Below are 22,484 nucleotides of genomic sequence, written 5' to 3'. Positions count from 1 at the left end.
ATTTTTATTAATTATACTATAGGTTTCCAAGTACCACGTTTCCAGTGACATTTACAGAAGTTCGTAGCTTTTAATCTCATACAATTGATTGTAGACTACAACTGAAGAGTCTATTTTCTCTTTACTACGGAAAAGAAGACAACTCAGTTCCAGATGCTATGGCTTTCCATATTTATAACATGCATTCACTGATGCTCTTCTTTTTGTTTAAATGAGGTGTTTCGGGTATAAAAATTTGTTATCTAAACTCCTTCATCTCTTTACGTATATACGCTATGTGATCAAAATATCCGAACACCTCCAAAAACATACGTCTCTCATATTAGGTGCATTGTGCCTACCACCTGCTGCCAGGTACTCCATATCAGCGACCTCAGTAGTCATTAGACACCGTGAGAGAGCCGAATGGGGTGCTCCGTGCAACTCACGGACTTCGAACGTGGTCAGGTGATTGGGTGTCACTTGTGTCATACGTCGGTACGAGAAATTTCCACACTTCTAAACATCCCTAAATCCACTGTTTCCGATGTAAAACGGAAACATGAAGGGACACGTACACCACAAAAGCGCACAAGCCGACCTCGTCTGTTGACTGACAGAGACCGTCGACAGATGAAGAGAGTAGTAATGTGTAATAGGCAGACATCTATCCAGACCATCACACAGGAATTCCAAACTGCACCAGGATCCACTGCAAGTACTATGACAGTTAGGCGAGAGGTGACAAAACTTGGATTTCACGGTCGAGCGGCTGTTCATTAGCCACACATCGCACCGGTAAATGCCAAACGACGCCTCGCTTGGTGTAAGGAGCGTAAACACTGGACGACTGAACAGTGTAAAAACATTGTGTGGCGTGACGAATTGCGGTACACAATGTGGCCATCCGATGTCAGGGTGTGGGTATGGCGAATGCCCGGTCAACGTCATCTGCCAGCGTGTGTAGCGCCAACAGTAAAATTCGGAGGTGGTGGTGTTATGATGTGGTCGTGTTTTTCATAGAGGGGACTTTCACCCCTTGTTGTATTGCGTGACACTATTGCAGCACAGGCCTACACTGATGTTTTAGGCACCTTCTTGATTCCCACTGTTGAAGAGCAATTCGGGGTTGGCGATTGATCTTACAACACGATCGAGCACCTTGCTCAGAATGCATGGCCTATTTCGGAGTGGTTACACGTCAATAACATCCCCGTAATGGACTGGCCTGCACAGAGTACTGACCTGAACCCTGAGGAACACCTTTGGGATGTTTTGGAATGTCGACTTCGTGCCAGCCTCACCGACCGAAATCAGTACCTTTCTTCAGAGCAGCACTCCGTGAAGAATGGGCTTCCTTTCCCCAAGAAATCTTCCAGCACCTGATTGAACGTACGCCTGCGAGAGTGTAATTGTCATCAAGGCTAAGGTGGGCCAACACCATACTGAATTCCAGCATTAACGATTGGTGGCGCCACAAACTTGTAAGTCATTTTCAGCCATGTGTCCGGATACTTTTGATCACATAGTGTAGGTACTGTAGGTTAACCAATGATGTCTCATTGCCTTCACAACAGCTCCATTGCGCTTAAGATACGCTTGCGTACGAATCTTCCTAAGCAACAACTGAAATGAAGCCAACTGGTCGGAATCGCTAATCCTGTTACTAGAATAATACCAAAGAAATAGTACTGCTTACACCTGAGATTTCTTTATTGATAGTAAGACTGTAGTTATTGGGAAAATTTCATTACCCTAAGTTTACGGGATGCAAAACACATTTTATTTTAATAAGAAGCACTGTCCTAATATTGATTGCAATGTCTTCTGCCAATTCTTGCAGGTGACCAACCACCTCTTTAAGAAGCCTGGAATGAGGTTCGGTCTAGATCTGGCGTCATTCAACATGCAACGTGGTCGAGACTTCGGTCTTCCGGGATACATGGAGTTCAGGTCAGTCTGGCTATCAGCTGTTGACATCTGCATCAGTGTCCACGCCTTTGAATGAAGCACCAGCACACTCGGTTTTCTAGATGTAGAAACCGCTTTAAAATTATGACATTCCGCTTTCAAACCTACAGCCGAGAGATTACTAACAATATATATGTGAGAAGACATAAATAACTGCTGCTGTAGTTGTGGTCTTCAGTCCGAAGACTGATTTGCTGTAGCTCTCCATGATAGTTAACCCTGTGCAAGCCTTTTCCTCTCTGCTTAACTATTACGATCTACCTACTTTTGAACGGGCTTACTGTATTCAAACCTTCGTCTCCCTCTACAATTTTTAGCCTCCTTCCGTCGTTCCATTACCAAACTGACGATTCCTTGATGCCTTCACTTCTGCACAAGCTTCAGACTCTAGATAAAAACGCCGCGCGGGATAGCCGCAAATTCCTCCTTTACAGAAATGGTTTTTTTTGCTATAGCGACTTGAATTTTATTTCCACTCTGCTTCGACCATCATCAGTTACTTTGCTGCCCAAATAGTAAAACTCGTCTACCACTTTTAGTACTCATTTCTTAATTCAATTCCCTCAGCATCGCCAGAAAGATTCTTAAATTCAGAAATAATATTTTACCCAGCCGCTTTTAACATGCCCAGAAAACAAATAAGTTAGTCATCAATACGTTTATCACGAGAGAATATCGTACCTTCACATTATTAAAATAAGTTGCAAATGACATCAAAGTATTAATTACCATCAGTTTTTCATCCTTTGCTGAAAGAAGATTTTTTCTACATTTTTTCACATCCAGCTTTACTCATACAAATATATTCTACCTGTTTCCTGAGACTCCCCCACGTCCTATCTCTTCCCCAGTACATTTATTCATCTTTCTGTTCCTTCAGTTTATTCCTGCTGAGCCTCTTTCCATTAACTATTGCGCATCCCTTAGTTTTTATTGCTTATTTGTTTAGTTCCACGTCTCAGTACCATAGGTGTCTCACTACCATAGGTTATAACTAGCAGCACATAGTAATTATTGTCTTTCCGTCTCAATACACTGCACATTCACTTCTGAGTATGGCAGTCTATTCCACAAATGTACAACCCAGTTTTATTTCCCTGATTAAATGTTTTTGGTACAGCAACTCGTACAAAAAAAAAAAAAAAAAAAAAAAAACAATTTCAACTGATTCAATAACTTCACTGTTAAAGTTCATTTTCTTCGTTTCAAATCACTGACTTATTCGATTCCGGTCATACCGACGTTAATTTGCAAACCTACTCTTTATTCCCTCTACTGGGATAATCTGTTACTTGCCGAAATTATTATGCACTCCAAGCAAACGATCTAATATAGTAGTTGTTGTTGTTGTGGTCTTCAGTCCAGAGACTGGTTTGATGCAGCTCTCCATGCTACTCTATCCTGTGCAAGGTTCTTCATCTCGCAGTACCTACTGCAACCTACACCCTTCTGAATCTGTTTAGTGTATTCATCTCTTGGTCTCCCTCTACGATTTTTACCCTCCACGCTGCCCTCCAATACTAAATTGGTGATCCCTTGATGCCTCAGAATATGCCCTGCCAACCGATCCTTTCTTCTACTCAAGTTGTCCCACAAATTTCTCTTCTCTCCAATTCTATTCAATACCTGCTCATCAGTTACGTGATCTACCCATCTAATCTTCAGCATTCTTCTGTAGCACCACATTTCGAAAGCTTCTATTCTCTTCTTGTCTAAACTATTTATCTATTTATCGTCCGTTCTAATACAGTATTATCTGTAAATGAAAAATGGTGTTGATTCATTTGGTGGACATGTGTTTTTTCTTCATTCTCTTTCGATGATTAAAAAACTTCTTCACATGAAGCAGAAAATAGTGAACTGTGGTCACCGAGTACAGCTTTTTAGTTTCTGAATTTTCCCTCAGTTTTAATGTAATCAAATTGATGCAGTGGATCAGGGGATATGATAAATTAAATATCTTCAATCTGAAACGCCCGGCACACGATGCTATTGTCTCATTGGTCCATCCCATTGGTTGCTTTTTAAGCAGTTATTGTTAGTAACGTTAAGTATATTAGAGTACATTATGTGCTGTCCAAAAATACTTGTCATCTTCCAATGTGACCCAGGTAAGATAAAAGGTTGGGCACCCCGCTGTAGCAACAGTGTTGATATCGCTTAAGAAAGAGATGAATATTGGTTCAAGTTGTCGTCCCTAAGTGCTCTCAACATAGATTTTGTTGGAATAGGCTCAAAAGTTGTCTGGCAGTCAGTAAATACAATTCAAAACATTGACATTATATGATAGCTGTTTCCTGAAACTTCCGTGTATGGACGTACTAACTTTTTGGTTATGTTTGCAGGAAGTTTTGCGGATTGCCTGGTGCTGAGACATTCGAGGAGCTTTTCGGCAGCATGTCCAACGAAACCATAAGGAAATACGCCGCCATCTACCAGTAAGTCCACTTTCTCCACCTTACACGTCTGATGAGTAAACCGTAGATTTATCTCTGTACAGGATTTCATATGGAAAAATAATGCTGAAAATTGGTCAGTATAAGAAGAGGGAAAAAAATGTTCAGTACTGTGGCTTTGACGTTCTGAATAGCATTCCGTTTGGCAGTTATATCGTACGTAGAGCTGAGTACATATGCTAAACAGGGTGAAACGAAACGATACCGACAAATTTCGAACAGCTGTGGAGGGTGTGTTAAAGAAAAAACTGAAAACAGCTGTTTTTTTCCGGAAACGCCATACAGCGGCGCTACATGTAGATGGCTGTAGTTATCCCTATGCATCCCGAACACTTTCATGTAAATGCAAATGCAAAACGGCCAACGGCTGTTACTAGATCACTCCTTCGACTGCAAGCGGGAGTTGGTACGCTCTGAAGTGATGCTATGACAGGCGCGGAGGGTTGGACGCTGTCTAGTCCTGAAGCTATTGCAAATCGTCTAAATGTGAGATGAATGCTTTGAGGAGCGTTCACTGAATAATGCGACTTAATCTTTTTTTCTCGGCCAATTTCGGTTTAAAAAATGGGGAGTTTGTTGTGGGACATCACGGAATATTCGCACTTCAGTCCCTGAAATTTCGTGAAGTTCCGATCGGTGGTCGCGCTATACGCAGCCTTCAAAATGGCGAATGTAACAGAGGTGCGTTCCAAGCGGAGGGCTGTCATTGAGTTTCTTCAGGCGGCAAACCACAGCATCACAGACATTCAGAGGCTCTTGCACAATGTCTGTGGAGACCTGGCAGAGGAGGAGAGCACGGTTAGTCGTTAGGCGAGGCATCTGCCATCATTGCAACAGTTCTTCCTCATCCACTCTACTGCCAGGATCTCGCACATTGCATTGACGTCGTGAGTCTGGGTACTATCTGCAATGTATGCGAACTGTAGAAAACTTCACTATTCAAGATCACTAAAAAGCATTTTATTGACGACCAGTTTTTGCAGAGCTATTCTGTCTGTCATTATCGGATCTTATTCTTTTTGCATATGCACTGTGAAGTGATTTGGAACACTGATGGATAATATGCCGTAAAAATTCAGAAGCGTAGGATCCTATGGTGATATAATAGTTCTCTCGAAACTGCTCATCCAATAAAATGCTGTTTTAGCGAGCTTGGCTTGTGAAGTTTTCCTCAGTTGCCTTCCATCTGTTTGACCCGCACTCCGCGGGAAGCACTACGTTGATGATGGGAAGGTTATCGGTGCAGCAAGACGTTATGTCTGACGTCGACCTATAGAAACGATGCAGACATACAGCCGTTTCCAGTAAGGTGGCGTAAAACTGTCACGTTGAATGGATATTATGCTGAAAAACAGGATGATGTAGGCAAAAGAGTGGGGAATAATATGGTGTATTGGAATCCTGACAAAAACCAACCTCACTTCAGAAAAAAATGTTCCATTACTGATTAAACCCCCCACGTATATTATGTGATGTAATTAAACTTATTCTGTGTAAACTCTCTGAACTTTAATCATGAAAGTAATCCCTTGCATGTTAGGTTCTGGTCTGGAATACGATGAAAGTTATCAAAATGCAGTGAGTATATCCCTTGTAAAACAATGAAGTGTAATAGGAGAGTAATCAAACCTAAGAGATTATTTACTAAAAATCCTGACCTGTACCAAGAAAGTGATGTATGAACTTACACTGCTTGAGAAAAACAAATCACCCAGAAGGCACAGACGGGTGCCAGTGCAATTTTGTATATGTGCACGCCCTCGGCGGGTATGCACTTGATTACAGATGTATTTCTTTGAGAGTGGTAGAACGGCCACCAGAGTGCATTAGAGTAGCTCGTGTTTAGTGTCGTTATCAGGTCTAGTCGGGTACAACCACAAACAGTATCAGATGTTGAATGATCGATGAGAAGGACACGAGAGTAGTCGCGGAAAACAGCGTCATCAACAGCTGACAGAATTTGAAAGATGTTTCATTGTGAGCCTCCATTTGGCGGGCTCCACACAAGAGCTGATCGCCGCATTGTGCACCAAGCACATCATAACCCGTTTACATCTGTGCGTGCCATACTAGAGCATGTAACGGACTGCTTATAGCATATTGGTTGCGGGCTAGAAGCAGCTGGAAATGGGAAATGCCGTTCCATGCGTACGCTGCCGAGAACGCCTCAGCACAAATGGCTGCGTTTGGAATGGTGGCGTGACTGTGAAGCGTGGGTTGCCGATGAGAGGCGTCACACCGCGTTTAGCGACGAACCGCGGTTCTACACTACCGCGGATGAACATCATGGGCGTGTAGAGAGGCGACTTGGTGAGAGGTCCTGGTCTTGCAATGTTTCTGAGAGGCTCATGGAGTTGGCAGACATCAAGTACAATTTCAGGTCACCATCGCTAGTGAGTGAAGGAATTCTTATAGCACAGTGGTAGGTCACGAACATCATGCATCCTCATGGGTTGCTTCTCATATCTCAGTATCATGGTACCAATTTTTCAGAAGGGCAATGTTCGTCCACATATGACACGTTTGTCTTTGAACTGTGGGCATGATGGTGAGTTACTTCTGTGACCAGCAAGATCCCCAGGTATGTTCCTAACAGGACACGAATGCTTCATCCCAGTGCCAGTATCCAGGATATCAAAAACCAATTACAACAGTTGTAGGCCATCTTGCCTCAGAACAGGATATACCCTTCCAAACCGAATGAGTGCGTGCTTCTAGGCCAGGGGGGACGCAATACGATACCTTTAAGTGGGCTCATACTTCCAAGTTATTTGTAAATTTGACTCGAATTTTCAATCACTGAAATAATATAACGTATCCTCTCAGACCGTAAAATTTCCTCCTCTCCTGGGTGCTTCACTGTTTTGTTATCCGTCGTATAATGTGTTGAGCTGTATCAAAATTTTAGTGACCGTCAATTACAGCATGAAACGACGACTTACGTGCTTTCCCTGCGATAATATGCACAATGTAATTTCTCTGTGTATCTGCCCTGCACATCGTTGACTCGTATAGTGGTAAACTTACCTTGCCGGCTAAAAAAACTACATTTATGAGCCTATTTATGTACGAAGATCGTAAGTCAACATGTGTCAAAGGACTTGAATATGGCCTTGGAAGCTATAGGAAGGAATGGACCTTAGTTTCCCTTGATACTTAGCATGAGGATTAGGAACAACTGAGGAAGACATGTATCCACAAAACATCTAGAGGGTACACAAAAGAAGTTGATCTGTACCTGCACAGTTGGCGTAGTAGGGGAGGAGACAATGTTAGTGGCTGGCGTTCATCTGCGAGCGGCCACTGTGTTGTGAGGAAAGTGCAGTGCAGAAGCCGAAACCTATTCACGAGCAAAACTGCTATGCTGCAGCTAACATGTCTGCAATCTATCGTATCGTGAGGTTAAAAGAGTATAACCAATATTTCGACACTTATGTAGCGTATGACTAGAGTACTGAATAAGAAAATCAGTGCATGCAACAGAGATAGCTGGTTGTAACGCACGAAGTGCACAGCTCAACAGGAGACAGCAAACTAAGACTGCCGCCCCTTTGGAACAAAAACGTTGAGAACTAGAATGTGTTTCCGCGCATGAGCGAAGTCATTTTGTATGAGATCTACTAGCTGCGCAATACAGCCCCATGTGCTTATCAGGCAGTAGCTTGAATAAATACTCAGTGGCTGCAAGGTCTTGTTGTAAAAAAAAACGCAATATTTGCACTCTCTAGATAGACTGAAGGCCTTTCGCAGTATGCATAATAATAACGAAAGTTTTCATTATCAAGCCGAAAGCGTAAAGCACGATCAACACTTAACGAACTGGACAGGTTATTCTTCCATTACAGCAACGAGTAGAGTGCATATTCCCACAAAGCACTTACCTGATTTTCCGATAAAGGAAGTTGACGTTACTTTCCCAGCTTGCAGATGAAATGAAGTGGGCAGTGTGTCTAATCTCAGGTCCCAGAAAAGCTATAAATTAATGTAAACTATTAAGAGTATTGGTAGGTGGCCAACGCATTAACATTTTTCACTGTTCATGCCATTGTGTGGAATTGCGCTTGCAGTCCATCAGCGTACAGACGCTCACTTCCTGCATGAGGGGTTGCCTGGGGCAGATACTGAACCCCATAGCGTCGACGGTCTGAATCATAGTTGAAATTTCTTCCTCAAGGCGCTCTCTACACTCCTAGAAGTTTTTAGGTTGAAAGAAGTTACCATACATGGATTCCTAGCCTCAGTTTTTCCAACTATAAATCCTGCATTCCCAAAAGGTTTGCAGAAATCGCCTTATTGCATCCTTTACACCCAGTATGGCTGATAAACGAAAATTAGTACTTAGCCATCCGGCGACAGGCTGGTCCACTTATTTTAATGACGAGTAAGTAAAATTGTATGATTGCTGAGAGACCACAAAGGTTATGTTGAGCTGCTCAATTTGAAATGCTTTCTTTACTGGCGCATAGAGGTACTGTTACTTAGTGAAGTGTGAATTTTGTATCTTGTCCAACGTAGGTGACTGGAGTGAGAACATCAGAACCCAGTGTCATTTTGTTAGTGGTGATGAAGATGGTAATGATGACTGCACTGTGTACACAGATGTTCTTTAACATATAAACTGATAAAAAAAAGTGAAGCAGCCAGAAGAGAAGAAAGAAACGAAGAGGAACTTCACTGGTTGAGAGAGTATTCAGTGTTATTTCTGTGATTACAAATTCGAGTTAAATTTGCAAAGAATTTGGCAATATGAGCCCACTTATCACAATGACATAGCACCCTGTCTGATCTGGATGCATGCCCTGATTTAGGTGGGATGGATGTCATAAACCTCCTGAGAAAAGCTGGCCCACAACTGTTGTAACTGGTTCTTGATATCTCGAATGTTGGAACTGGCAAAGAGTTGACGTCTTAGCTGGTCCCACACATTTTCTATCGGGGACAGATTGGGAGTCATAGTGGCCACAGAAGTACTTCAGCATCATGTGAATGGATCAAAACAATAGATGCCCCATGTGTGGACGAAGGCCGGCCGGGGTGGCCGAGCGGTTCTAGGCGCTACAGTCTGGAACCGCGCGACCGCTACGGTCGCAGGTTCGAATCCTGCCTCGGGCATGTATGTGTGTGATGTCCTTAGTTGGGTTTAAGTAGTTCTAAGTTCTAGGGGACTGATGGCCTCAGAAGTTAAGTCCCATAGTGCTCAGAGCCATTTGTGGACGAAGCATTATCCTGTCGAAAACTGGCTACACGATACTGCCACTTAAAAGATAACCCATGAGAACGCAAGACATCCATGACATACCGCTGCGCCGTCCCTGTTTCTTCAATGAAACTCCCCACACGATGACGTCAAGAGTAACACTGCTGTACCTCTCCAAAACATTGGATGAATGGGACCTTTCTCCAGGTCACCGGAATACCCGCCGAAGATGGTGGCCCGGGTTAGTGCAGAACTGCAATTCCACGCCATTCACTAGCAGTCCATGCTTGCCAGCCATAGCACCACTTTAAACGCACCCATTTCTGTTGTGTTGTTAACTGTAACCTTCGTCATGGGACAGTTAATTCCCTAGTCCAGTTCTTGCTTATTTATACTGACGGAAAAAGTCTCAGCACCAAAAAAATAATTAATGTAGAGTAATGAAATTTCAGGAATACATTTGTCTAGGTAGCATATTTAAGTGATTAACATTGCAATATGGCATGTTAATGTAAGCGCGAGATAAGCCATTGCAAACGTGAAATGTTGGTACATTTATAACCGGTGCAACCGCCAGAATGCTGAATGCAAGCATGCAAACGTGCATACATTGTGTGATACAGGTGCCGTATGTCAGTTTGTGGGATGGGGTTCCATACATTTTACGCTTGGTGGGTCTATATAGGGACGATAATGCTGTTTGTGGATGACGCTGGAGTTGTCGTCCGATCCGATGATGTCCCTTATGTGCTCGACTGGAAACAGATCTGGTAATCGAGTAGGACAACACAACATGTCGACACTCTGTGGAGCATGTTGGGTTACAACGGTATATGGGCGAGCGTTATCCTTTTAGGAAACACCCCCAGGATTACTGTTCATGAATGGCAGCGCAACATGCCGAATCACCGGACTGACGCATAAATTTGCAGTCAGAGTGCGTGGTATAATTACGGGAGTGCTCCTGCTGGCATATGAAATAGCGCCCCAGACCATAACTCCATATGTAGGTCCAGTGTGCCTAGCGAGCAGACAGATTGGTTGCAGGCGCCCAACTGGCCTCCCCCTAAGCAATACAAGGCCGCCACTGCCACCGAGGCAGAACCAGCATTCAACAGAAACACCTCCACCCTTCCCTCCAATGAACTCTCGCTTGATACTACGAGGTCACAAATGGCGGTGGTTAGGGGTCGGTGGAACGCACACTACAAGAGTCTGGCTTGGAGCTGTCCTTACGATATCTGACTTGTAGCAGTTCGTTGTGTCACTGTGGTGTCAACTGCTGCTCAGATTGCTGCTGGGGCAGCAATACGGTGCGCCAGAGCCATACGCCGAACCGATGGTCTTTCTTCTCGGTAATGCCACGTGGCCGTCCAGAGTCGGCCATCTTGCGACCGTACATTCTCATGACCACTGGTACCAGGAATCATGTACACTGGCTACCTTCCTGCCAAATCTTTCTGCAATATCGCAGAAAGAAAACCACCTGCTATTAGCACTACACTAGTGGCCATTAAAATTGCTACACCACGAAGATGACGTGCTACAGACGCGAAATTTAAGCGACAGGAAGCAGATGCCGTGATATGCAAATGATTAGCTCTTCAGAGCATTTACACAAGGCTGGCGCCGGTGGCGACACTACAACGTGCTGACATGAGGATAGTTTCCAACCGATTTCTCATACACAAACAGCAGCTGACCGGCGTTGCCTGGTGAAACGTTGTTGTGATGCCTCGTGTAAGGAGGAGAAATGCGTACCATCACGTGTCCGACTTTGATAAAGGTCGGATTGTAGCCTATCGCGATTGCGGTTTATCGTATCGCGACATTGCTGCTCCCGTTGGTCGAGATCCAATGACTGTTAGCAGAATATGGAATCGGTGGGTTCAGGAGGGTAATACGGAACGCCGTGCTGCATCCCAACGGCCTCGCATCTTATCCGCATAGCTGTAACGGATCGTGCAGCCACGTTTCGATCCCTGAGTCAACAGATGGAGACGTTTGCAAGACAACAACCATCTGCACGAACAGTTCGTCGACGTTTGCAGCAGCATGGACTATCAGCTCGCAGACCATGGCTGCAGTTACCCTTGATGCTGCACCACAGACAGGAGCGCCTGCGATGGTGTACTCAACGGCGAAACTGGGTGCACGAATGGCAAAACGTCATTTTTTCGGATGAATCCAGGTTCCGTTTACAGCATCATGATGGTCGCATCCGTGTTTGCGACATCGCGGTGAACGCACATTGGAAGCGTGTATTCGTCATCGCCATACTGGCGTGTCACCTGGCTTGATGGTATGGAGTGCCATTGGTTACACGTCTGGGTCACCTCTTGTTCGCATTGACGGCGCTATGAACAGTGGACGTTACATTTCAGCTGTGTTACGACCCGTGGTTCTACCCTTCATTCGATCCCTGCGAAACCTTACATTTCAGCAGGATAATGCACGACCGCATGTTGTAGGTCTTGTACGGGCCTTTCTGGATACAGAAAATGTTCGACTGCTGCCCTGGCCAGCACATTCTGCAGATCCTTTACCAATTGAAAACGTCTAGTCAATGGCGGCCGAGCAACTGGCTCGTCACAATACGCCAGTCACTACTCTTGATGAACTGTGGTATCGTGTTGAAGCTGGATGGGCAGCTGTACCTGTACAGGCCATCCAAGCTCTGTTTGTCTCAGTGCCCCGGCGTGTCAAGGCCGTTATTACGGCCAGAGGTGGTTGTTCTGGGTACTGATTTCTCAGGATCTATGCACCCAAATTGCGTGAAAATGTAATCATATGTCAGTTCTAGTATAATATATTTGTCCAATGAATACCCGTTTATCATCTGCATTGCTTCTTGGTGTAGCAATTTTAATGGCCAGTAGTGTATTACACAATCTCTTTCAAATTCAACGAGGTCTTCTTAATCGCGTGTTTGTTACCGCATTCTTGACTAACTTCTATTCACCGTGTCCAATCTCAAAGGTAACTAACACTCGTGACTGTTACAGTGTGTATTTAAAGCAAACCTTTCCTGCGCTATTCTCATGCGACTGGTGCGAAATATGAACATAAATCATCTTTCAGATGTAGAAACACTCCTACCAACTTTTCGTTTATGTCCAAAAACTCCTTCTTGGTGTTTCGATCTTTTTTTCTGTCAGTGTATTTATTTAATCGTTCGGCATTTACAAAGGCAATCGTCATATAAAACATTAACTATAATACTCGTATTCTTACAGTTCTATACTGAATTACAATATTCATTGCATATGTTATTATTTCATTATATACCAAGCCATAGTTCTTTCCAAGCTGTCTTCGAGTCGAAGTGTTACAGTTCTTTGCCGATTTTCCGTAAAGGCGACCTGTACTTACGTCTGCTTGAAGTTCTCAAGGCGCTCGCTGCACAACCTGATGTCGTTCCAGTCAGTTTCGAGAGGATAGCATCTCCTAAATGAGAGTTACACGTTAGAGAGCGATCTAATTTCACTCCCAAGTATTTAGGATTATTCTCATGCCTGATGCGTTGGCCATTCGCAGAGAACTGTAGTTGTCTACAGTTTTCTGTAAGTATCTCTATTGTTAAGGCCCATTATGGTGCTGATCGTTTTGTTAGGGTTTGGATGCAGATGCAACTTGGAGCGGTAGGTGTCCAGTACTTACAGATCTGCAGTCAATATTTTGTGGAGCTCGTTAAAACTTTTACTTCCATATGTGATGGCCAGATCGTCCACGTACGCAAACTTATATGATTTGGTGTCTGGCATTGCAGCAATACATAGATTGAAAAGAACGGGTGCTAGGGCCGAGCCCTGTGGCAGGCCGTTGTTCAGAACCATGCTCTTGCTATTCATGCCATGAAACAAAATCTTGATTTTCCTATCTGTTAATACGTTTCTAGGTAAAGTCTAAATTTGCTTGCATTTGATTGTTTTAGTTCGCTAAAACAGTAGCCGCTCAATCCACACTATACTGTAAGCTGACGTGAGATCTCTGAGAACCAGGTTGGTTATTTTGAAAGCGTTTCTCAGCATAGTTTACAAGTGACAGCACTTGATCGCTGCAATTTCTACCTGCTCAAACACATGCTTGGTACGTCGTAAGGTTGGCTTCCGTGTAGGGAGTTAGTTTAGTAAGTAACATTGTCTCGTATAGTTTTTAAAAGGTACAGTACATAACTGGGATATCGGTCCGAAATTCTTTGCTTTATTTCCATTCCTTCCGCGTTTCAGTAACGCTATTGCTTTTCCTTCCTCACAGACCTTAGTGAGTGCGCCTCTTCTGATACATTCCGTGTACAGTTGGGTCAACCACCTTCTATCTAAAATGGTCTGGTCCTTTAAGAATTCTGGTAGCATCTCATTAGGTCCTGCCGCTTTTCTTCTCTTCGTAGCTTCAAAGCCTGGGTAATCTTTTCTGTTTCCACCTCTTTCATAATGTCAAGGGTTTGTTAATGATTAATAAGAAGCACCACAGCTGTGTTGTTACACATTTACTGTGTTACGACTGATTGCATTTATTTGAACATCTTCAGGTTGCTGAGTTGTGCTGAAGTCAACAGACAAATTGTCTGGTTGTCGTGTGTAATAACCAACATAAATGATGGTTGTCGTGTGCCACTACATAAGACAGGCATACCATTTATGTCTTGGCGTCCGCCTCGATAGTTGAATGGTTGCCGGCATGGTAGTTCAGCGTGTTCTGTCAGACGGTTAACCGTCTCCTGTAATAAAAAACAGAGTTAATGGAACAATGATGAACTTCAACAAGCGTCATAGGACATCCGACCCGAACAAACGGAACGAAAAAAAGTGGTCAGCGCGACTGAATGCTATGCAAAGGGGACCGGGTTCGATTCCCGGCTGGGTTGGAGATTTTCTCCGCTCAGGGACTGGGTGTTGTGTTGTATTCTTCATCATCGTATCATCCCCATCGACGCGCAAGCCGCCGAAATGGCGTCAACTCAAAAGACTTGCACCAGGCGACAGGTCTACCCGACGGAAGGCCCTAGCCACACGACATTTCATTTCATTTTTATGTCTTGACTTCAGCACAAAGCTGGAACCTGAAGATGTGCAAATAAACGAAATCGGTTGTGACACAATAAATGTGTAAAAACACAGCTGAGGTGTTTTGACTAGTAATAAGCATTAATGTCAGCTGTGAGCTCAACATGATCAAAGAAAATTTATAGTTTCCATTACCTTCTTCCGTCTCCTTCTGCTTTCCTCATTCGTAGTACCGACTAGTTGTTTCGCGGTCTCGTCACGCATGCTTTTCTTAAATTGCTCCATTAGTGTTTCGCACTCTTTCATTCAGCAGGGGTTGTATTCCTTCCTAACGGCACTGAGGTTTCGGCGGTATTCGATTCATTGTCTTCTCGATATAGGATTGATATGTATTCTAGTCAGCCTTCGTCAGGTTCCAGCGTGGGATTGGGAAGCTTTTTATAACTGGGATTGATAGTCCGATCTGTAATTACCGGTAAGTGCTGGCTCTGTGGGAACGCCTCAAGGACCCTTCTTACAGCCTGCACGGGTGTGCTTGTTGCTGCGCGCGTGACAAAGGTCAGATCAGATACCGACGTTGTGCCCCAAGTCTTGGATTTGAAGGTCGCCGTGTCTTTGGGGTCGAGCAGGAGGTGTAGATCCTTGTTGTCTGCCCAGTCGTTTGATCCAAAGCCTTCAGCTGTGGATCTCAGATAGCCCAATCTGGTGTGTTGAGAGATAAACTCACCTGCGTACACTGCCTTGGGTAAAACGTGTACAGGCCATTTCTGTGACAAAGGCTCTCTCAGTTTTGCACCTATCGCCTGTTCTGCTGTCATCACTTTAGGGCCTAATCCCCTAGAAGTTCAGTCTTCTCTCGGGTGGCCATATCGTGCTTGTTATGACCAATTAAGCCCACATTGGTGAATCCAGATATTTTGAGTCGATTGACAGTTCCATCCGACTAGTAAGAGTATGACACTGGTTAAAATTTTTTCAAGGATTTCTCCCTTCATCCTCGTATAGCCTTCTCTGTCGAAATGACATTCAGTCTCTTCATATTAACATTGCTTGTCTGCTCCGTTTGCCTTCTATGGAACGGCATATGCTGGTGCGATCAGTCGCCGTAGTTGTGTAGACTTCAAGCCGGTGTGCAGTGTTAACAGCGTTGCTCAGGGTGCACCATCAGGAGGTTGCCTTCATGTCGCAGCCCCGGCTGCTGCTACTGTTCCGACCAATGCTTACGGCTCTGAATCTTGTTGGTAACATATCAAATGAGCTTTCTGCTGATTTTCGTCCCATTGGAAAATTGTTGTTTAATACTATTCACTCCTTTGTCGGCTGATTTCATGAGAATGATTTTTTTTTCATCTGTCGCGAAACTGAGAGGAATCATATATGTTTCACCTCGTAACGGGGTTCGAGCCCGGTGATCTAGTGCTGAAGTGTGTGCCTGGAAAGGTCGCGGGATTCGATCCCGGCTGGACCGCGGAATATTTCATTCTTCCATTTACCTAGCCTTCATTTGTCAATGATATGAAAATTCACGCGGAACAACAGTTGGCTCGGATTGCAGGGTAAACTGCGGGTCCCCTTTCCCGCCGGGATTACTGTGATAGATTACGGACACACAAGCTGCCAAAGTGGCATCCAGCTACAAAATACTCAGTTGGATAATTTACTCAAGAGGAAGAGCTTCACACATTGAGCAAGTCAATAACGCGTTGATACACTTCTCGCCCTTACGCAAGCATTCGGCTTGACATTGACTGATAGAGTAGTTTGATGTCCTCCTCAGGGATATCGTCCCAAATTCTGTTCGACTGGCACTTTAGATCGGATGAACGACCCTGCTCATAATGCTTGAAACGTTCTCAGCTGGGAGGATATTCGGCGACCTTGCTGGCTAAGGTAGACAATTAATAGTAATGGGCGGGCATTATCTTGCTGAAATGTAAGCCCGAGATAGCTCGCCATAAAGGGCAACAAAATTGGGCCTAGAATATCATCGACGTACCGCTGTGCCGTAATAGTGCCGCGGGTGAGAACCAGATGCGTCCTGCTATGAAAAACATGTCACCCCAGACCACCGCTCCTGGTTGTCGGGCCGAATGGTGAGCGGCGGTCAGGTTAGTAACCCACCGCTGTCTGGGTCGTCTCCAGACACATCTCCGCTGGTCATCGGGTCTCATTTCGAAGCGAGGCTCATCACTGAAGACAAATCTGCTCAATTCAATGAGATTGCGGGCCGAAAATGTGTCTGGAGAAGCATTTTAACAGAAAGGGCATCTACAGTGGTGACGCAACGTCTGTACCTAGCGCCGGTCGGAGTGACCGAAAGGTTCTAGCCGCTACAGTCTGGAACCGCGCGACCGCTACGGTCGCAGGTTCAAATCCTGCCTCGGACATGGATGTGTGTGATGTCCTTAGGTTAGTTAGGTTTAAGTAGTTCTAAGTTCTAGGGGACTGATGACCTCAACAGTTAAGTCCCATAGTGCTCAGAACCATCTGTACCTACACCGATGTTCTGCGGACTTTTCTTATACTTTTGACCTCGCATTGAAATTGCACTCACCCTTTCCGACAGCAGTGGAGGATTACACGCTTTTCAGTCCTTTTACCTTGCACCGATAATATGCTGCCGTGTCTGAAAGTGGTACTTTTGCGCCTGCAGACACCCGAGCGACGTGGATCTGTGGTCGGGCGGCCTGTCGGAGCAGCCACTGCCGGGCAGCATGGTGGGCCCCACGTTCGCCTGCATCATCGCCACGCAGTTCAGCTACTCCCGCCGAGGGGACCGCTTCTGGTACGAGCTGCCCAACCAGCCCTCCTCCTTCACGCCAGGTAAGCCTGCTCTGGTTTGTGATAACGTGTCTGGTTCTTCCAAATCCACTCAGCCCGCTATCTTTGTCCAACAGAAGAGTTTATTTTGTAGTTAATTCGAGGCATTTAAGCATTTATTTATTTGATGGAAACCAAATGTTATGTTATTAGCGACGTTGAGTTTCATCCTATGTAACACACAGATTGCGAATAGGCACATTAACAAAGTCAGAGCATTCATTATAAATCCGAGTGGAGAAACTGTAGGTTTCTATACGAATCAATAGGGGTCGAGATTCATTTCTAATGTACCAGGTGCTCCACGTAAAATGAACACCCATAATATTTCGAAAACAGTTAAACAGCAACAAACGTTTGCAGCAGATAATTCAGAAAGACTCGAATATTCTGTGTAGTAACTTTTTTTCTACACATACGCAGAAGAAACTAATATTTAAAGCAACGATGTAATTTTCTGTAGTGTCAATCTTAACAGGACGAGTGAAGCAATAACTTACGAAAATGTTCCCGGTAACGACTTCCGGAAAAGCTGCCGGAAAATGTGATTACTGTGAGGCCTGCATCCATTTCCAGTTCTAACTACACTTAGAGTTACAGGCGGCCAGTTAATGCCTAACGTTTTAATGCATTTCCCAGTTGTTATTTCGAAAAAGTTCACTGAAAACATTTGCATGTGTCATACTGTACTACTGATTTCATGATCAAATGCCATTTAAAATAAGCACAAAATATCGTAGTTGCTTCCTTATATTGGCAGATAAAAGTTATGGTACACTATGTGATCAAAAGTACCCGGACTCCTCCAAAAACATAAGTATCTCGCATTATTTTTATGACGCATTGTGCTGCCACCTAGTGCCAGGTACTCCATATCAGCTATCTCAGTAGTCATTAGACATCGTGAGAGAGCAGAATGGGGCGCTCCGCGGAACTCAAGGACTTCGAACGTTGTCAGGTAATTGGGTGTCACTTGTGTCATAAGTCTGTACGTGAGATTTCCACACTCTTAAACATCCCTAGGTCCACTGTTTCCGATGTGATAGTGAAGTGGAAACGTGAAGGGACATGCACAGCACAAAAGCGTACAGGCCGACCTCGTCTGTTGACGTACAGACACCGCCGACAGATGAAGAGGGTAGTAATGTTTAATAGGCAGACATCTATCCAGACCATCACACAGAAATTCCAAACTGCATCAGCATCCACTGCAAGTACTATGACAGCTAGGCGGGAAGTAAGAAAACTTCAGGCCAACGTGTAGTTATTCTTTTCTTGTCTGCCGAAGGACAAACATCGGTGGGCATCCATCGGGGAATGAAGAATTCACTATTCATGATTACCAATATCACTGAAATTTTATCCCTATTCATCGTCATTTTGTGCTTCAGTTTCTTTTTATGTCTTTCTTATCTAAATCAAAAGACTGATCCATCTTATCAAAGTTCTTCTCACTGCGCTGGCATGTCATCATACAAAATTCATACAAAATTTTTAAAATACTAAACAAACCGACATTTCGGCTGCTTTTGGAAGTCTTATCCACTTTTCTGTGTTTAGTTGAAACTTAATCAACATGAGTGTCTGATGATATAGCAACTACCGTCTAGTTGCAGGACCGAAAAAAAGCCTTACTATTACAGTTTTACTTTGTCTACTCAGACTTGTAAATTACTTTATTACTTTCAGTTACATCTTTCCAGGCGTCGGCTCATAGAATTTCAAATAGATTACTCTTCCTTCCTATTCTGCATTTTTTCTGGCTTTTGGTTGGGAGAGGAAAGAGGGTGGCAGGAGAATTAGGTCTATCTATGGATTTTTTTGTCACAAATAAAGCCAAGTGAAGTAAAGAAAATTAAAAGGTAGTATCGATAATGATGTGTCGACAGAAGTGCCGACACAGTGTTATTTTGATGGGGCCGATAGGCACGCTATAAGCTCACGCAGAATATCTTGAAGCCTGAAACAGGACGCTCAATGAATTGCTATAAAGAAAAGTACGTTACTTTGGGAATACTTAACTTTTAATCCTTGTTGTATACATCGTTCTTGATGAGACATTTCATACGATAACTATCAAACTATGTAAGGCTAATGGCGCCTTGCTAGGTCGTAGCCATTGACTTAGCTGAAGGCTATTCTAACTGTCTCTCGGCAAATGAGAGAAAGGCTTCGTCAGTATAGTCGCTAGCAATGTCGTCCGTACAACTGGGGCGAGTCTATCTCGTATCTCGAGACCTGCCTTGTGGTGGCGCTCGGTCTGCGATCACACAGTGGCGACACGCGGGTCCGACATGTACTAAATGGACCGCGGCCGATTTAAGCTACCACCTAGCAAGTGTGGTGTCTGGCGGTGACACCACAGATAACACCATATTACCCGTTTACAAACTCTACCTCTCCAGTATTACAGTTCTTGATACTTTCAACGTTCTCGTGCTACGTATCATTGTCGATTGAGGCACAGTTAAGAAAGATAAGACTAATTATACCAATCAATTGATAAAAGTTTGGTTCTTATTACGACAGAAGTTTGGCTGCTGTGAGGACAGTCTCTACTACTATTTCGTTGTGTATTTTTCAGCGGTGTATTTTGCAAAATAAATTAACAGTAATGCATCTTTGTTGAATGTGGAAATAGTCATTCAAATTATTTGTAGTGTCTTTTTTAACATTAGCCCTCAGCACCAAATAGAAAAAATCTAATTAGACCTATATGTTTGTTTTCCAGAGCAACTGCAAGAAATTAGAAAAATTAAGCTGTCTAGAGTGGTTTGCGATAATACAGATCTCATCGACACCATACAGATCTATCCTATGGTGCTGCCTGATCATGAGATGTAAGTATTTGTTTTAAGAATGCGTGCTATCTGTTGATAACGAAGTCACACGTGTTTGCGTCGTATGAAATATTTTTATATTATTTATTATAATTTATTTTTTATTTATTATTATTTCTATTATATATTATTATTATTATTAGTTTTTTATTATTTTGTACTAACCCAGAAGAAAAAGTTTCTGGAATCACTGATTCCTTGATCACCCTGCTTTTCTTCATTCAGAAATGTACTTGCACTAACGCTTTTAGGGCCATGTGAATGTGTCACTACACTGCTATTACTGTACGACACAGACACCAGTTTCATTGTTCACCCGCTTTGTAACCCGATATTGTTCAGCCATCAGTGCTGAAACTATCCGCCCCCGGTAGCTGAGTGGTCAGCGCGACAGAATGTCAATCCTAAGGGCCCGGGTTAGATTCCCGGCTGCCTCGGAGATTCTCTCCGCTCAGGGACTGGGTGTTGTGTTGTCCTAATCATCATCATTTCATCCCCATCTAAGCGCAAGTCGCCGAAGTGCCGTCAAATCGAAAGACTTGCACCCGGCGAACGGTCTATCCGGCGGGAGGCCCTAGTCACACGACATTGCTAAAACTACTGCAAACATATGAAACGGCGTCGGTCGTAACTCACTGTGCTACTAATTTTGTGCAGATACTGCGAACTACATGACCATGGCATTTTGCTGTATGCACTTTATTGTTGACACAAATAATGCGGGAGGTATAACCTTCTGGAGAAGGACACTAAGCGCCCGATATCGGCGAAGAAATTAAGTTTGTTTTATGCAACTAGTTGCTAATTATTTCATTATTCCCCCCCCCCCCCCCCTTACACATTCACTATCCTATCAAAGTGTTTATTTTAGAGAGGCGAACACTGAATAATTATACCAAAATTATTGATGCCAATTTAGGCACTCTTTTCATTACTTCCCCATAATTTTCCTTATAAGTCAAAGTTGCCCCTGCAAGTGATTTGATGTGACCGTGCCAAACCATATTTTCTTCGTAACATTAGATGTTTGAGTTGTGTGGCTTCTTTCTGCGGCCTACCAGTAATAATATAAATGTGTGGTGTCTGTTCTTTCTTACAGGTCCGTAAGAACAGACACCACCCATTGATATAATTGATTAGCCTAGACCGGCAATGGATCCACCTTCTTCACTGTGAATACACAAGTACGTCCGAACTTCTGCGAGAATCTCTGAGCAGCGAGCATGGAGGAAATGGAAGGGGACTGCGAATGGGTGGCGCTCGGTGGGAGACTGGTCGACCGCAAGGCGTTTCGAGGTGGTCCACGCAGTTGAAATGAACATTATGTCACGGTTGGCGCATTGGTTAACGCACCTGTCTAGTAAACAGGAGATCTCGGGTTCGAATCCCAGTCTAGCACACATTTTCACTCGAAGCCGCTGATTCCGTGTAATGTCCCGATGCAGCTGACATCAGCAATCCCTTCCCTTTCTTTTCCTTTCTCCGCCCTCTTCAAAGTACATACACCAGTAATTCTGTGCTGTTACGCTGCTGTATAGTTCCTCCTACTAATTTGCATCAGCATGTTGCGTTCACGTTTGGTCTGACATCCTGTGACTCCAGCGAATGCAGAAGGACCCAGAGACTGGTGGCGATATTTAATTGCCCGACAACGAGAAGGGAGAGGGGGAAACGGACAGAAACTTCTCGGGTCGCGAGTGTTTGTGATGTTATTTCAGTGATAAGAAAATCGCTTCAAATTTAGGAAGAACTTTGCCATGAGCCTACTTACCAGTAACACGTTGCCGCACCTTTGGGCTGGATGTATGCACTCATTCGGTTGGAAACAGCGTCATGAAGACGTTGTATCCTCTTCTGAGGCAAGCTGGACCACAACTGTTGTAACCGGTCCCTGATGTTCTGGATACTGGATCTGGAGCAAAGCTGACGTCCGAGCTGGTCCCACATACTCGTATGTGGCGACAGATCTGGGTACCTCGCTGGTCACAGGAGTACTTCAACATCACGCAGACAGTTCACGCAGACACGTGCCACATGTTGACGAGCGTTATCCCGTTGAATAACGGCACAATGGTATTGATGCATGGCAGGTAACTCATAGGACACACGATTTCCGTGACGTATCATTGTGTCATCAGAGCTCCCTCACTCAGTACCAGCTGTCACCTGCAGTCTTATTAGATGCTCCCCACATCATGGTGCCATGAGTACCAAT

The 22,484-nt window shown here is 44.1% G+C and overlaps 1 protein-coding gene across 1 annotated transcript in view; it reads left to right on the top strand.

The window, feature by feature from the left end:
- LOC126457748 (peroxidase-like) overlaps nt 1-22,484 on the top strand; it is a 289,734-nt gene that overhangs the window by 260,961 nt on the left and 6,289 nt on the right. The window contains exons 14-17 of the mRNA XM_050094300.1: nt 1,823-1,932; nt 4,296-4,388; nt 17,263-17,432; nt 20,161-20,269. Of these exons, the coding sequence (XP_049950257.1) occupies nt 1,823-1,932; nt 4,296-4,388; nt 17,263-17,432; nt 20,161-20,269 (482 nt within the window). The remainder of the gene's footprint in view (nt 1-1,822; nt 1,933-4,295; nt 4,389-17,262; nt 17,433-20,160; nt 20,270-22,484) is intronic.

Source organism: Schistocerca serialis, chromosome 1, assembly GCF_023864345.2.
Source record: "Schistocerca serialis cubense isolate TAMUIC-IGC-003099 chromosome 1, iqSchSeri2.2, whole genome shotgun sequence".
Taxonomy (NCBI): Eukaryota; Metazoa; Arthropoda; class Insecta; order Orthoptera; family Acrididae; genus Schistocerca; species Schistocerca serialis.
The sequence above is the reverse complement of the archived record's forward strand: the minus strand, read 5'-3'. Positions and strand labels throughout refer to the sequence as shown.